Source organism: Pseudophryne corroboree, chromosome 8 (assembly GCF_028390025.1).
Source record: "Pseudophryne corroboree isolate aPseCor3 chromosome 8, aPseCor3.hap2, whole genome shotgun sequence".
NCBI lineage: Eukaryota > Metazoa > Chordata > Amphibia > Anura > Myobatrachidae > Pseudophryne > Pseudophryne corroboree.
Window position 1 is genome coordinate 9,508,661 of NC_086451.1, and position 17,358 is coordinate 9,526,018.

The 17,358-nt window shown below is 47.2% G+C and overlaps 2 protein-coding genes across 7 annotated transcripts in view; one reads left to right on the forward strand and one right to left on the reverse strand.

Moving 5' to 3' along the window:
• RALGPS1 (Ral GEF with PH domain and SH3 binding motif 1) overlaps nt 1-17,358 on the forward strand; it is a 552,121-nt gene that overhangs the window by 241,131 nt on the left and 293,632 nt on the right. The window lies entirely within an intron of this gene.
• The window catches only part of ANGPTL2 (angiopoietin like 2), a 260,169-nt gene that overhangs the window by 5,697 nt on the left and 237,114 nt on the right, over nt 1-17,358 (reverse strand). Inside the window, exon 2 of the mRNA XM_063935885.1 lies at nt 14,146-15,006. Coding sequence (XP_063791955.1) covers nt 14,146-14,977 — 832 coding nt within the window. The 5' untranslated portion in view covers nt 14,978-15,006. The remainder of the gene's footprint in view (nt 1-14,145; nt 15,007-17,358) is intronic.

Genomic DNA, 17,358 nt, shown 5'->3' on the forward strand with positions numbered 1-17,358 from the left:
AAAGATGCTATTAGGGAGAAACACTTATATAAGGTTGTCCCTATGTAATTATAGCGTTTTTTGGTGTGTGCTGGCAAACTCTCCCTCTGTCTCTCCAAAGGGCTAGTGGGGTCCTGTCCTCTGTCAGAGCATTCCAGGTGTGTGTGCTGTGTGTCGGTACGTGTGTGTCGACATGTATGAGGACGATGCTGGAGGAGGCGGAGAAATTGCCTGTAATGGTGATGTCACTCTCTAGGGAGTCGACACCGGAATGGATGGCTTATTTAGGGAATTACGTGAGAATGTCAACACGCTGCAAGGTCGGTTGACGACATGAGACGACCGACAAACAATTAGTAACGGTCCAGGCGTCTCAGAAACACCGTCAGGGTTTTTTTATAAAAAACGCCCATTTACCTCAGTCGGTCGACACAGACACAGACACGGACACTGAATCCAGTGTCGACGGTGAATAAACAAACGTATTCCTCATTAGGGCCACACGTTAAGGGCAATGAAGGAGCTGTTACATATTTCTGATACTACAAGTACCACAGAAAAGGGTATTATGTGGAAGTGAAAAAACTACCTGTAGTTTTTCCTGAATCAGATAAAATAAAATGAAGTGTGTGATGATGCGTGGGTTTACCCCGATAGCAAATATTGGCGTTATACCTTTTCCCGCCAGAAGTTAGGGCGCGTTGGGAAGCACCCATTAGGGTGGATAAGGCGCTCACACACTTATCAAGTGGCGTTACCGTCTCCAAATACGGCCGCCCTCAAGGAGCCAGCTGATAGGCAGCTGGAAAAATATCCTAAAAAGTATATACACACAGACGGTGGTTATACTGCGACCAGCGATCGCCATCAGCCTGGAGATGCAGTGCTGGGTTGGCTTGGTCGAATTCCCTGACTAAAAATATTTTATTGATATAGAGCATTTAATAGGATGCATTCTATATATATGTATGCGAGATGCACAGAGGGATATTTGCACTCTGGCATCAAGATAAGTGCGTTGTCCATATCTCCCAGAAGATGTCATGGACACGACAGTGGTCAGGTGATACAGATCCCATACGGCACATGGAAGGCCACGGCCACAGCTGGGAAATCCAACCTTTTTACCCCAAGTTACATCTCAGCAGAAAAAGACACTGTCTTTTCAGCCTCAATCCTTCCGTTCCCATGTGGGCAAGCGGGCAAAAGGCCAGTCATATCTGCCCAGACATAGAGGAAAGGGAAGTAGACTGCAGCAGGCAGCCCCTTCCCAGGAAAAGAAGCCCTCCACCAGTGGGGGGGTAGTCTCAAGAGTCTCAGCGCGCAGTGGGATCACTCGCAAGTTGACCCCTAGATCATACAAGTATTATCCCAGGGGTACAGATTGGAGAGTCGAGACATTTTTTCCTCGCAGGTTCCTGAAGCCTGCTTTACCAACGGCTCCCTCCGACAAGGAGGCAGTATTGGGAAAAAATTCACAAGCTGTATTTCCAGCAGGTGATAATCAAAGTACCCCTCCTACAACAAGGAAAAGGGTATTAGTCCTCCACACTATATTGTGGTACTGAAGCCAGACGGCTTGGTGAGACATAGTCTAAATCTGAAATCTTTGAACACTTACATAAAAAGGTTCAAATCAAGATGGAGTCACTCAGAGCAGTGATAGAGAACCGGAAAAAAGGGGACTATATGGTGTCCCTGGACATCAAGGATTACCTCCATGTCCAAATTTGCCCTTCTCAACAAGGGTACCTCTGGTTCGTGATACAGAACTGTCAATATCAGTTTCAGACGCTGCCGTTGAATTATCCACGGCACCCCGGGCCTTTACCAAGGTAATGGCCGAAAAGATGATTCTTAAAAGAAGAAAGGCATCTTAATTATCCCTTACTTGGACGATATCCTGAAAGGGACAAGTTTCCAGAGAACAGTTGGAGGTCGGAAAAGAACTATCTAAAGTAGTTCTACGACAGCACGAGTGGATTCTAAATATTCCAAAAATCGCAGCTGTTTTCCGATGATACGTCTGCTGTTCCTAGGAATGATTCTGGGCATAGTCCAGAAAGAGGTATTTCTCCTGGAGGGGAAAGCCAGGGAGTTATCCGACCTAGTCAGAAACCTCCTAAATCCAGGCCAAGTATCAGTGCATCAATGCACAGGAGTCCTGGGAAAAATGGTGGCTTCTTACGAAGCGATTCCATTCGGCAGATCTCACGCAAAAACTTTTCAGGGGGATTTGCTGGACGAATGGTCCGGATCGCATCTTCAGATGCATCAGCGGATAACCCTGTCTCCAAGGACAAGGGTGTCTCTTCTGTGGGGGCTGCAGAGTGCTCATCTTCTAGAGGGCAGCACATTCAGCATTCAGGACTGTGTTCTGGTGACCACGGATGCCAGCCTGAGAGGCTGGGGAACAGTCACACAAGGAAGAAATTTCCAAGGAAGTGTGGTCAAGTCTGGAGATTTCTCTCCACATGAATATACTGGAGCTAAGGGCAATTTACGATGCTCTGAGCCTAGGAAGACCTCTGCTTCAAAGTCAACCGGTGCTGATCCAGTAGGACATCATCATGGCAGTCGCCCACGTAAACAGACGGGGCGGCACAAGAAGCAGGAGGGCAATGACAGCAAGGATTCTTCGCTGGGCGAAAGATCATGTGATAACACTGTCAGCAGTGTTCATTCCGGGAGTGGACAACTAGGAAGATTTCCTCAGCATAAATGAATTCCACCCGGAAAAGTGGGAACTTCATCTGGAAGTTTCCACATGTTTGTAAACCGTTGGGAAAGACCAAAGGTGGTTATGATGGCGTCCCACATGAAGCGCCAGTTCTAGAGACCCTCAGGCAATAGCTGGGACGCTCTGGTAACACCGTGGGTGTACCAGTCGGTGTATGTGTTCCCTCCTCTGCTTTTCATACCCAGTGTATGGAGAATGATAGGAAGGAGAGGAGTAAGAACTATACTCGGGGTTCCGGTTTGGGCCAAGAAGAACTTGGTACCCGGAACTTCAAGAGATACTAGAAAGGATCTTGATTCAGCAAGAATCATGTCTGTTCCATGACTTACCGCAGCTGCGTTGACGCCAGGGCGGGTGAACGCCGGATCCTAAGGGAAAAAGGCATTCCGGAAGAGGTCATCCCTACCCTGGTCAGAGCCAGGAAGGAGGTGACCGCACAACATTATCACCGCTTAGGTGAAAATATGTTCCATGGTGTGAGGCCAGGAAGGCTCCACGGAAGAATTTCAACTAGGTTAATTCCTACATTTCCTGCAAGCAGGAGTGTATATGGGTCTCAAATTGGGGTCCATTAAGGTTCAAATTTCGACCGGTCGATTTTCTTCCAGAAAGAAATTGGCTTCAGTTCCTGAAGTCCAGAAGTTGTTAAGGGAGTACTGCATATACAACCCCTTTTTGATGTCTCCAGTGGCACTGGGCGATCTCAACGTAGTTTGGGATTCCTAAAATCACATTGTTTTTAAACAACTCAAATCTGTGGATTTGATATATCTCACATGGAAAGTGACCATGCTGTTGGTCCTGGCCTCGGCCAGGCGAGTGTCAGAATTGGCGGCTTTATCTCACAAAGCCATATCTGATTGTCCATTCGGACAGAGCAAAGCTGTGGACTCGTCCCCAGTTTCTCCCTAAGGTGGTGTCAGCGTTTCACCTGAACCAGCTTATTGTGGTGCCTGCGGCTACTAGGGACTTGGAGGACTCCAAGTTGCTGGATGTTGTCAGGACCCTGAAAATATAGTTTCCAGGTCGGCTGGAGTCAGGAAATCTGACTTGCTGTTTATCCTGTATGCACCCAACAAGCTGGGTGCTCCTGCTTCTAAGCAGACTATTGCTCGTTGGATTTGTAGTACAATTCAGCTTGCACATTCTGTGGCAGGCTTGCCACAGCAAAAAATATGTAAATGCCCATTCCACAAGGAAGGTGGGCTCATCTTGGGCGGCTGCCCGAGGGGTCTCGGCATTACAACTCTGCCGAGCAGCTACGTGGTCGGGGGAGAACACGTTTGTAAAATTTTACAAATTTGATACCCTGGCAAAAGAGGACCTGGAGTTCTCTCATTCGGTGCTGCAGAGTCATCCGCACTCTCCCGCCCGTTTGGGAGCTTTGGTATAATCCCCATGGTCCTTTCAGGAACCCCAGCATCCACTAGGACGATAGAGAAAATAAGAATTTACTTACCGATAATTCTATTTCTCGGAGTCCGTAGTGGATGCTGGGCGCCCATCCCAAGTGCGGATTATTCTGCAATACTTGTACATAGTTATTGTTACAAAAATCGGGTTATTGTTGTAGGAAGCCGTCTTTCAGAGGCTCCTTTTGTTATCATACTGTTAACTGGGTTTAGATCACAAGTTGTACGGTGTGATTGGTGTGGCTGGTATGAGTCTTACCCGGGATTCAAAATCCTCCCTTATTGTGTACGCTCGTCCGGGCACAGTACCTAACTGGAGTCTGGAGGAGGGTCATAGGGGGAGGAGCCAGTGCACACCACCTGATCTGGAAAAGCTTTACTTTTTGTGCCCTGTCTCCTGCGGAGCCGCTATTCCCCATGGTCCTTTCAGGAACCCCAGCATCCACTACGGACTCCGAGAAATAGAATTATCGGTAAGTAAATTCTTATTTTCTTTTTAACCGGGTTGAATTACCGGGTCAGGCGACCCGCTAATTCGGCAAAGGTGCTTTCACATCGCACACTGACCCGTTTCGACACGGCAATATGCCGCGTCGATACCGGGTTATTTGTACGATGTGAAAGGGGTATTAGGTTGTGCCGTGTAGGTGCAACGGGATCCGGTCTCTAGGTTGACAGTAACTAGGTTGACCACTATTGGTCGACAGTAACTAGGTCGACAGGGTCTCTAGGTCGACAGGTGAAAAGGTCGACATGAGTTTTTCACAAATTTTTTCTTTTTTTGAACCTTTTCATACTTTACGATCAACGTGGACTACCTTGCCCGAAGCGTGGCGAGAGAAGCGGTGCACTAATTGGGGTTCCCGGTCACTCTACGAAGAAAATTACACAAAAAACCCATTAAAAAACTCACGTCGACCTAGAGACCCTGTCGACCAAAAGTGGTCAACCTAGACACTGTCTACCTTCCATACCACACCCAGGTGCAACACAGTGATAGCATCCTCACTCTCCGCCCACCAGGGAGCAAACCTGTCTATCTATCGATCGATCGATCTATCGATCTATCGTACGGGCCATTGACTGTTGCCCAGTTTTATGGCATACCCCTCAGACGGACTGCTTTGGCATCTCTCTGAAACGCTCTATGGAAGAGTGTACTCTGGGCGTTAGCTCTGTCCACACCAGTATATGAGAAAATAATCCATGCTCGGTCACAGGATGTTCTCCCTTTATCCTGCAGATGGGATTATACAGGCCTTGGTATTGTACATTAGGAGTGGGGCTTGGATCCTGCGTTGATGTGGAATAAGAACATTTTCTCTCACCTGGAAAAGGAGTTATGTGGAAGTTCGGACCCTGTGCCAGGATAAACCAGACACAGCGAGAGGCAGATATGGGACGGAGTACGAGAACACTTCAGGCCACAATTAATGTACTTTCCACACGCGACGCAGTAAAACGAGTGCGTTTGAGACGGGAGTGATTTCAGTCCAGACCCACTGGAAAGATGGAAAAGGCCGATAAACTCCAGATAACCCGTAAGAGGTTTTTAGTATTAGGGCAAGAACGTCGCCACCCTTAAACTACTCACTTATGGCTCTCAGGCAATTAACCATTCATTCCTGAGCATGGATTTATGCCAAGCAGCCTGTATGTGATGGTGCTATAGATAATCTGCCTGGGTCTTGTACTAAATGTGTCCTGCAAGTCCTCTGTCCGTCAGGAGCCCTGATTGCTGTCTAGACTGAAGAAGTCCTGGTTGTACTCAAGACCTCGGGCCCCCTCTCCCTAATCTCCCGCTCTGTAGGTGAGGAGGCCCTCTGCCACGTCCATCAGCGATGTTATAATATGTTATATGGTAGATGGCCGGCTGGTCAGGTGTAGAGAAAACTTTGTTCCATGTAATAAACAAAAGACATCTGTATATAATCACAATATGCCAGTATCTGCGAAGGCTTTGTGCCCCATAAACAGCCAAATTGAATTAGAAACCACAATCCTGCAAGACAGACCACATTCCCAACTAACTCCATGATACTTTGTTATTCCGTGGTGATTATTTGTCCCTTCTGACGCAGGAGACGAGGGTATTGACGTTTCGATGCTTCCATTACGGAACGTGCAACCGATTCCATCTGTGAGCGCTTTATCCTTGCTCCCTGACGGTCATTATAACCGCAGCATTATGGGGTCTCATGTACAACACTGCGTTCCAGGACTTATCCAAGTGCTCGTAGATTGTAAGCTCTTCTGGGCTGGGCCAGATGACCATAGCATGCATCTGTGAGTTGATGCTGGTATTACACAGCCCTTGTATAATATGTTAGCAGTTACTACGGATAACTATAATATTCCAAGGATTACTATCATTCCGTAATGGATGCTAGCTTGGCGCTGTGTCTATAATATCCCTGTGACGTCTGGCTTCCCTCCTTCTCCTCCTCTCTCCGTGCTGATTAAAGGTTACGTTGTCAGCAGATGCGCTCGTCTATCGCAGTGACAGTGACAAATCGCCAGTCACGCGTCTCCCATCACCGTACAGACCAGCGGATCCTGGAGCTCCGGTTCCCATGGCGCTGGATACAAACGATAAAGTGGGCTATAAAAAAGCATCTTATAAATTCCATCCGACAAGGTCAGGATCATTTGGGAATTCTCACATCCTGTTTCCTCTGGATAAACAAGGCCGGGGCAGAGAACAGAGGAGACGCGAAACCGTCAGGATGAAATCTGGAGGCGGTGGAACTCCTCTGTCTGCTGCTTCATAAGTGAAGTCACTTTGTCCCCGGTTGGTTTGTGAGGTGTTTCATGTACACAGCTCGCCCGCGTAAACACCCAAATCCCTCACACAAACAGGCCGAGAGCCGCGAGGTCACGCTTTGGGGGCAGATGGAGTCATGTAAACTCCTGGCTGTTCCTGTTGTCGGGAGGTGATTTCATTCGCGATGGATATATAACTATTGATCGGCAGTGTTTGCTGAAGGAGAGAGACATATAGCGCTCCCGTAGGAGTTACAGCCTTACAGGACGCCAGATGTCCAAAAATCTAAGTAATACGTATGGAACCGTCTCTCAGACTGGTGCTGCCATTGGGCAATGCGACTACACATGAAATCAGTGGCGCTTTACCTCACATGCCAACCATGGTGCAAAAAGCAAGTAGAAGGAAGAAAATGAAATATAATAAACGTAAAACCATTGACGTCTTTCATAATAATCTGTGTGGCTTCTATTACACATTATGAACACTGGAAGATGATTGGCACGATGGCACAGTGGGTAGCTTTGCTGCCTCGCATTGCTGCGCCATGCGTTACATGTTGACCAGAGCACTATCTGTGTGGAGTTTGTATGTTTTCACTCGTGTGCATGCGAGTTGTTCAGGGGTTTAACCCGTGTTTGCGACAGAGTTTAGGGTGAGAGCTTCACTTAGGGCTCGGATGGATGTGGCTGAGTACTGCGCTAAATGTCCCAGAGTAAGGGATCTATTTACTAAGCTGTGGAGAGAGATAAAGTTCTAGCCAATCAGCTTCTAACTGCCGTGTTACAGGCTGTGTTTAAAAATGACAATTAGGAGCTGGTTGGTTGGTACTTTATCTTTCTCCAGTGCTTGGTTCATAGAACCCCTCAGTCACCACACTGTTTGCATTTTCCAGTCAGCCGTCAGGAAGGAGGTGCAGAGGGGAAAGGTCACCTGTCAGTACCTATATATTATTCCCCTCCTGTCTCTGGCGGCTTATTGTACACAATGCATCTTTTATTCTCCCAATGTTTAAAGTTTACATTTTTTTGAACCCAGTAATATAGTCAAGATGTTTAAAGCCGCATTAGCATTTACAGCCCAGAGCCTTTGTAATTCCGCCTTACGGCCATACTTACCACCGGCATTTCATTTTACATCTTTCCGTAACCTTTGCTGTTATTTCTGCAGTCACTAAATCGCCCATATGTCATTCTCTGGATCCTATGTCTGCAGTACAAATTAGCCATAAAGTCATATCCGTGTAACAAGGCCGCCGCTGGTCCCTCTCCAGCTCTTGTGGGTTTAGCGCGGATGATCGGGCAGTGCTTCCCTGAAAATTGGCCGGCTCTCCCCGTCCTTACCGGACACCCCATCTGTTCACTAATTTGTGCATGAAATTAATAGCACAATATTGGCGCTATGCCCCGGAAGCTGCTGCTTGGCTTATTGCATTATATACTGTAACCTGCTCTTCCTCACGTCCCCGCTATAGCGAGGCCCCACGCCAGTGCCGACAGGGTGACGTCGTCCTGCTTTACCGAATGCAATGACTGAAACAGACTTTTGTTGAACAAAAATCCAAATGATCCTACTAGTCTAGTCTCCTAATACTGTATGTAACGAACGTTTAAAGGGCCTGTCCCCTATCTTGATGTATTGCCTTGTACACGCCCCACTGCAACTTTAACTAATCGCATTGCTTCAGATTTCTGAATCCCCTTCTGTTTTTTTATTGCTCTGATTGGAGCGTTCCTTTAATATCCATATTTAACGCATGAGGTCAGCATTGCTTGCCAAATGAGGCCGATGGTGCAATGCTTTTGGCAATTACAACACGGACCTGGGGTGATTGCTGTGTTCCCGTTTCATCTGTGTACGGATTTCTGCCTTGGCTCCGTCCGCTGGTCCTTCGCCTCTAAGTGTTTTGGCTGCCTACGTTTTTAATGTTGTACAAACACTTCTCTGTGTGGTCTCCAGCAGTAGGTCATTGTTCTGGGTGCGCCCTCGGACCGTCCTGTGTTTCTATAGCCGTAGCACAACAAACAGAGGCAGCAGCGCGCACGGCCAGGTCACATTAGTAGCACTGCGGTTCCTGGAATATTATACAACATTCCCTCTCCTTCTGCCGAATACACTGTGATCCTTTCCTTTCCTTGAATCGTAACGCGTAGACAGCGCCGGCAGACTGGACGTTGGCGCTCCGGCAGATATGATTGACAGTCTCCGCACTACTATAGTTAATCTGCGCAGACTTCTGTGATGCTTTGCTGTGAGGAAGTCCTCTTAGAGTCGCCGTATTCTTCTGTATGAATGTATTATTTTACAGAAACTCCCCTAATACTATAAATGTCACTTGTTCGTCCGTTTGGAGGTTTAGAATGTTATATTATCGTGTGGTGTGAAAAACTATTGGGCATGGCCGAAAAAGCAAAGCGGAACATGGCTCTGCTGCGCGATGACATCCCGTTTTGCAGAGCGCTGATTGACAGCTCTGCTCGCCTGAAGGTTTTCGTTCTATCCGGAGGAATTTTTTTTTAACACCGACCCCGGTGACAGACACACGACCTCCGGTGGTGGGCCAAAACATTCAAACCTGTTGGGTCAACTTCCCTTCCTCCCAAACTCTACTCCCCAGAGTCCGCCGCCGTCCAAAGTAATTACAATAGCGTCTCATGCCGCAGAGTAAGAAAACAAGAGGTTGTAGCTGTGGTCTGAGCACCTGGAAACTCACCGGGTTCCAGAGAAAGTAGAGGAGTTTCTGGTAGTTTAGGGGATGCCCCCTGGTGAGATCGGCCCTCGTGGACATCCTGACGTCTCCACGCTCGCAAAGTTTTCTAGGACTGAACTATTTGTTTCTAAGCGACAAACTTTGGAAGGCCGCAGGTTCATGGAGTCACGCGGGAGGCGAAGGAATGGATTCGGTGTGCAGCTCAAAGATAGGCAAAATATGCTCCGCAAATGGGCTTGCGTCAAACTCCTCTAAACCGCATCAGTCCCAGGGGTACTACACAAACGTCAGAAACAAACAACGTAATTACCATGTTTTCAGACGCATCTGTTACACCAGGGAGAGCGCTGGTGCAAGTGCGCAGTCGTAACAAAGCGTACGGCTCACCTCTGCCTGCGAGCAAATATGCGTATTTTGGCCCTCATTCCGAGTTGTTCGCTCGCTAACTGCTTTTAGCAGCATTGCACACGCTAGGCCGCCACCCTCTGGGAGTGTATCTTAGATTAGCAGAATAGCGAACGAAAGATTAGCAGAATTGCTCGAAAATCTTTTCCTGCAGTTTCTGAGAAGCTCCAGACCTACTCCTAGATTGCGATCACTTCAGTCTGTTTAGTTCCTGCTTTGACGTCACAAACACGCCCTGCGTTCGGCCAGCCACTCCCCCGTTTCTCCAGCCACTCCTGCGTTTTAGCCTGACACGCCTGCGTTTTTTAGCACACTCCCGGAGAACGGCCAGTTTCCGCCCAGAAACACCCACTTCCTGTCAAGTCACACACCGATCAACAGTGCGACTGAAAAGCGTCGCTCGCCCCTGTGTAAAATTGCATAGTTTTATGTGAAATTACTTGGCGCGTGCGCCCTGCGGCCCATACACATGCGCAGAACAGCCGGTTTTTAGCCTGATCGCTATGCTGCGAAAAACGGCAGCGAGCGATCAACTCTGAATGACCCCCTTTGTTCCATGCCCGCAATGCGTCCAGCTCCTCATTGGTCACCTGTCTCCTAAACGACACAGAGGTGATCAGTTGCAAAACGACTCTACTGGTATATAAAATTCTACATGTGGTCGGTAGTGACGCCCTTAGCGTCAGTCAGAGGAGTGCCGACATGTAGGTTTTAGTCGGTGGGATACGTTTTTTGGCGCACATAAGATATTGCTGAGATGTGGACAGGCGGAGGAACCTGTTTCTCTGCCTGTAAACAACCTGCATCTGCAGCCTGCACCGACTCGCCGCTCAGGATAGTATCCGCGCGAAACTATTTATACAAACGATATGAAAGTAAATAAGCCAATACTTTCCCCTTTAGCTATATGACGCTCAGCAGAGTCTGCCGCGAGAGACGATAACTGCCTGGTGCAGGGATGGGCGCCAATGCATTTACAGCCGCAATCCCGTCCACAGTGGGTGTGCGAATATATGCTAAAACTGCCGACTGGAAATGCGGCGGTATCGCGGATCCAAGCAATTGTGTACAAACATGCAGCTGCAGCCACAGATCCTTCAACAACCGACCATCTCTGCGACTCTTTGGTCACGCAGATTGGCTGCCGGAATTGAGACGTTGCTGCCATGTTTTCTGCATACGGTATTGCAGTTGTAGGCTGAGACGCCCCAACCAGAGGTGCGGCTGTAGCGCAGTACAATATTCAAATAGAGGAGCCACGTCAACTGCCAGTGAGTCCCGGCTGGTGATGTTTGGCAGCGGTTGGGGTGGCAGTCGGTGTGGCGCACCTACTTGAATTTTGGACTGCGCTGCAGCCTTTCCTCTCTAGCCGCCACTGGTCGCGACACATTTGCTTTTTTGCCCCCACTCCCCATAATCGCCCCCGAAAAGTTCCTGACTGTCATTCACTTTATGAATAAATTCTCTCTGCGAGTAACATCACTATGGAACCTTGACGCGTGCGCAGTGCGACTGTGATGCACGCATAATCACCAGACTCCGCTATAAGCAGTCCCCATAGGTTTCAGTTAAAATGAATGGAATTTATTTATTACCATTTTAAATAAAAGGCCGCCTCCCCTTTATAATTAGAGTATGGGACTAAAGGTGGAATTGTCTATTTGAATTAATTTGCTTTCAAATTTTAGGGTTACCGCAGAAGATTTAATTTCACTTTAATGCGAAGCTCCTAACGTCATCTTGTCACATCGGAGTCTCGGCCGCATTCTGTCTACTCTCTGTTGTTTATACAATTACAGAAGGAAAATGCTTAATATGGAGCATTATTGGGAGTGAAGAACTTTGGCGCCGATGTCAAAATTTCCGTCCGATTGTTCCTTACATACCAAGTCTACAATATTCCGAATTTGCAGCAATTCTTCACTTAATCCCTTTTCCAAGCGCCAGTATCTCTGCCAACATGCTTGGACTAAGTTCAGAGGTTGGCAGCTCTCTGAGACTTTAATTACGTGTCCTAATTAAGTTCAATTTCCAGCTATGTCCCTGTAAGCGGCGTCTGTCTTCCCAGATTGTTGCGGCAGATTCTTTCCTCTCTGTGTCCGTTTAATGACAACGGAAAATTGTCAAAGAAAAGGAGAGAAAATTGTAAAACAAAAAATGCTGGGGAATGTTGTAAGCGCTGAATGAACCCATCTGCGAAGTTTCCATCTGTCAGACAAGATTGCAAACATTTTACCCTGTCGGAGGCTTCTGTTTTGACATTTGAAAGTACTTGACACATATTCATCTGCAGTAGGCTGCAAGTGTTGTCATGCCTGTGAAATATGAGGTGTGTGCTATAATGTATCCGTAAGATCGTATCTTCCAGATCAAATAATATCTATAAGAATATTTTGCATAGCAGTTTTCGGGCTTCAGTGGAAAAGGGAAATGGCGGCCTGCAGCTGTGTATCCGCTCCGAACGCGCAGTGATTGTGGCAGATAACGGCTAACGTAATGCATTGCAGTTGTACTTTCATGTAGTGACCGCAAGGTTTTATCTATACTGGGTGATTTCCCTGACTCCTGAGAGAGTCTGCAGTCTCCCCGATACCGGGCCAGACAGAAACACTACGGGCGAAACCCAAGACCCAAGTGGGCTGGTGGCTATAACGCAAGTCACATGGTTATGTTCCGTCTGGAGTGGAACAACTGAAGCTCACATGTACCATTTTCTATTGGCGAATATGTATGTTTGGGCTTAATAGATTGACTGGAAGCCAGTTGCTTGACGTACATAGGATGATAGTAATAGAAGTTGATGGATGTGTGTTTTGCCAAAGCTGACTTTTCAGAGATTCACTTGGATGTGTGTTTTCAAAAGTGGTCATTGCTAATAAACTATTTGTATGGCTTCGCTTGCATTACTTCCATTAACATGGTCTAGAAGTCCATAACGTAAACCTCCAGAAGGATATAGGCCTCGCAAGCTACCGCCTCTCGATACTCCTCAACCCTCCCCACCGACCTCCACCTCCCAAGATTTTGCGCGTGCTGCTCCCTACCTCTGGAACTCTCTACCTCTCCCTATCAGACTCTCCACCGCTCTATAACAATTCAAGTGGGCTCTCAAGATCTACTTCTTCATCAGTGCCATCCTGCTCTCATCCTAACCCTCCGCCCTATGCTCACTGTCTATCCCATCTGTGTCACCCGACTACCCCTCCCCTTTAGAATGTAAGCTTCCACGAGCAGGGCCCTCTCCTCATATGCTTTTACTTCCCATACTTATACCGGTATTTCCTCCTCACTGCTCACAATGGCTCCTAGCCCCAGGGCTCTGCCTCCCTGTTACTTATATGAGGATTACGTCCTGCAACGCTCTGTCTAGTAAGTCACTTTTTTCTTGATTTGTTCGTTGTGTTTCTGTTTATGCAGAAGTACTTAACTTCATAGAAACCACGAGTGGTGCTGTCATCTTACCAGAGTCCTCTGCATTACTGTCCTCATATATTGTAGACATCCTTCTAGTAACCTGCCCTATTGCAGCAAAGCAGAAGATCTCATGAGACACCTACAGATGATGTTTGGTGGGACTAGTAACCTGCCCTATTGCAGCAAAGCAGAAGATCTCATGAGACACCTACAGATGATGTTTGGTGGGACTAGTAACCTGCCCTATTGCAGCAAAGCAGAAGATCTCATGAGACACCTACAGATGATGTTTGGTGGGACTAGTAACCTGCCCTATTGCAGCAAAGCAGAAGATCTCATGAGACACCTACAGATGATGTTTGGTGGGACTAGTAACCTGCCCTATTGCAGCAAAGCAGAAGATCTCATGAGACACCTACAGATGATGTTTGGTGGGACTAGTAACCTGCCCCATTGCAGCAAAGCAGAAGATCTCATGAGACACCTACAGATGATGTTTGGTGGGACTAGTAACCTGCCCCATTGCAGCAAAGCAGAAGCTCTCATGAGACACCTACAGATGATGTTTGATGGATCGCGGCTCTGTAATGTCCTAACCGCTAGTGAGAAGGTGTCAGGCAGATATTTACTCCAATGCTGGTCAGAGAGGGTCTACATAACATTGAACGCAATTTATTATGGTCTAACATTTTTATACAGGGCACCGGTGGGGTTGACTCACCTGAAGGTTTGTCTGTGGACGTCGGAATGCTGGTGACGGAAGGCATTGTGGGCAGAGGAGGCGGAATCACCTTTAAGTTTTGGTCTCCTTGAATCTCATTGGTAGATATTTGGTTGATGCGGTTGTAGTTGGGCGGCAGGTAGACCTTGTTGGGCTGTTGGGGAGGTTGCGGTATTGGCCTGGTTTGTGGCACCTTCTGGCAGTGCTCTTCCAGCTGGGCAATGACAATAGACTGGTTGCTTGCCAGGGAGGCTAAGTGTTGATATTTATGTTCTAGGTCCTTGTACTTATTGGTCAGCTGTAACATTTCTGCAGTTTGGTTGAGAACTTTGTTTTCTAGCTGCGAGAGCTCCAGCGCGTTGTCCCTCTTCCTGATGATCTCGTGCAGGAGCTGCATGTACAGCTGAGTGACCCGAGAGTTCATGTTGCGGCTCTCTTTCCGCAAGAGCTTGACCTCATTGACGATGCCGCCGTCCACCTCCACCAGCTGCTGCAGAGTTTCGATTTGTCTCTTCTGCTTCAGGAGCTCCGTGTTCATGTATTCGATCTCTTGCTTCTGCGTCTGACTCTGGAAGACCGTGTCCTGCTCTTTGGAGTTCACACAAATTGCCCCGGTGACTTTCTGCTGGGGCACGATAAACGTGTAGCTGCATTTGTCTGACGATTCTGCCGACCGCCTCTCTCTGTTGACGTAAATGAATTCTTGCTCCGAGCCGTCGCTGTTCTGGAATTCTTGGGTGCTGCCCCCATGCGTGTTTCCCGCAACCACAAGCAGAAAGAAAACAGCGGCGCTCAGAGAGGTCATGGTCCTGACGCTACAGGCGGAAGTCATGGACGTCCGGAATGGTCTTCTACTTGGCGCTGTAAATTAGAAAACAAAAAGAAATCTGTTAGGACGAATAAGCGCCAAGTACATTGCGTCTCCTAAAGAACCCTATATGGTTATTTCCAAATGGGTAGGTGGATTAAGAGAGAAGGGTGCCGCGTTTCCACCCCGATCTGGGGTCTTTTTCAAGGTATTCGATCTTATACCTTGAAAAAGACCCCAGATCGGGGGGGAAACGCGTTGGCTATTCCTGTGGCAGCAAAGGAGAGTGAAGTGGATGACCGGTGACCTTGCGAGTAAGACCAAGATTGTGGCGAGGTTATCCGGAATCCTCTCATTATAACCAAACGCTGTTAGGAACTGTTTGGCTACAGTTCCGATACATCTGCAGAACTCCAAGGAGGATATAAGAATAAGAACACAACTTGACAGGGCCGGCTAAGTGTTTTACTCTGATTTTTAAGTATCACCTATGTGCAGTGTGGGCCCCTAGACTTGGGGTCACTCGGAACCCATGAAAGATACATGTAACTAAGGTAATGGATACTGACATATGAAGTATTTGTGTAACGGGTGTAAGCAATACATAGGTCACTGGAATATATACAGGATGTACATAATCAATGTTTACCAGTAATCCTGTCACGCTCACGTCACTGTGAGGAGCACTGCTAAATTCATGCTAGAGGGTGCACAGGGGTCCTTTTTAAAATATAATTGGGAATATATATTACCATGCCTGAAGTATTCCCAATAACATTTCAAAATGCTCGGAAGTACTGCAAGACCCCCTTATCTGGAGCACTTGCGTCCCCAGTCATTACCGATGATGGATCCCTTACGTGTGCTCGAAATAGCTGCGGTTTATATTTAACAAAGCGTGTCCTGCAATCAGTCACTTCCCTTTGCTGACAGCTGCCATGTTTAAAAGCTGCTGAGCACTGTATAACCTAGTTTTATTTTTACATAGGAAAACCTTTAGGCCTTCCCATAGAGAAGATGTGCGCGGCGAGCACAGCCGTCTGACCGGGGATGCCGTGTAATATGACTACAGGTGATTGGGCCGAGTTCTGGTCACCCGTTTCCGCGTTCTGCTGCAGAATTCTACCGCAGGATGTTCTCCGTATCATTTGCTGTCCGTGAGACTACAAAGCAGAACCAACGGATAGTCGTAAACTCTGCGCACTGTGAATTTACAAGTACAGCGCATAATGGCGTCATTTTATCATTTGGTGGAATGGTCTGGTTCCCAAGATACTGATTTGCAAACTTTGGCGGTGTATTGTAATTGAGTTTCCTGTTCGGTGCCACTTCTGGAGGATAAGGCAGCCACATATAGGGCGACATGCAATTAGCGGACTGTTTCCGTTGAAGATTTGCATGTTTATACAACGCGGGTTATCCAGCAGGTAAACTTTGCTGATGTTTGCAAAAATGAGGGAGGGTTTCCTCAAATCAATACCGCGCGATGCGTGGTTATTTGACTCTATCCCAAATAGCTCTTTTGCTTTAAATGTTCTTTTTCTGTTTATTAAAAAGAACAGTCTGTATTATAATCTTTTTTTCAGAATTTTTGACCATTGGGTGGCGCTAAATTGATGCCTGAGAAATTTGTATTTCATGCTGACCGGCAACCACTATGGAAGTTTCCAGTCGTTTCAGTAACTGCAGATACGGAACACGTCTACATTTGATTAAAGGTTTATACACCTGAACGAGGCAGGTTTAGAGGACAGGTTCCTACAGCTGGAGCAGAGTTTGTGGCAGCAATTGGCACGAAATATGGACGGGGGATGTAGTTACTGTAGCTTGTTTGATTCACATCTAAGCCTTTCACGCAAATGGATCCTCCATTTAATCCGCCCACAGGGTGTATCGTTCACTGCAACACATTCTGCTCTATCTGTATATTCAGTAATAAAAAAATATCTTGTTTAATATTTGAATCAGGTCGTTTTTTAATTTTGTGGGGTTAATGATTGATAACTAACTTGTATGGAGCTATAAGTCCTAGCATATCGGTGGTTTCTGGCAGGGCATGCTGGGATTTGTAGTTTCATAACCACAGGCCTCGTTACATGCCTGCAGTGTGGTGTGATGGATAACCTGCGCTATATGTGAATGAGCCCCAAGCATGTACCTCGCACATGAGCGTAGCTACATTAGCAGTACGTTACAGTCTGACTGTACTGAGGCCTCGCTCCGTTTCAGCGTTACGCCCACCAGATGTTTCCCATCTTTCACATTTAATAATATCCACTAATAAACTCTAATTAATCAGTGAATCCCTTCAGTTTGCAGCTTGTTAATTACCCAGTGTGCTGTCATTGCCGGGCTGTGGCCAGAAGGAATGAAAATGACACAATTAGCTAAATAAACCACATCTT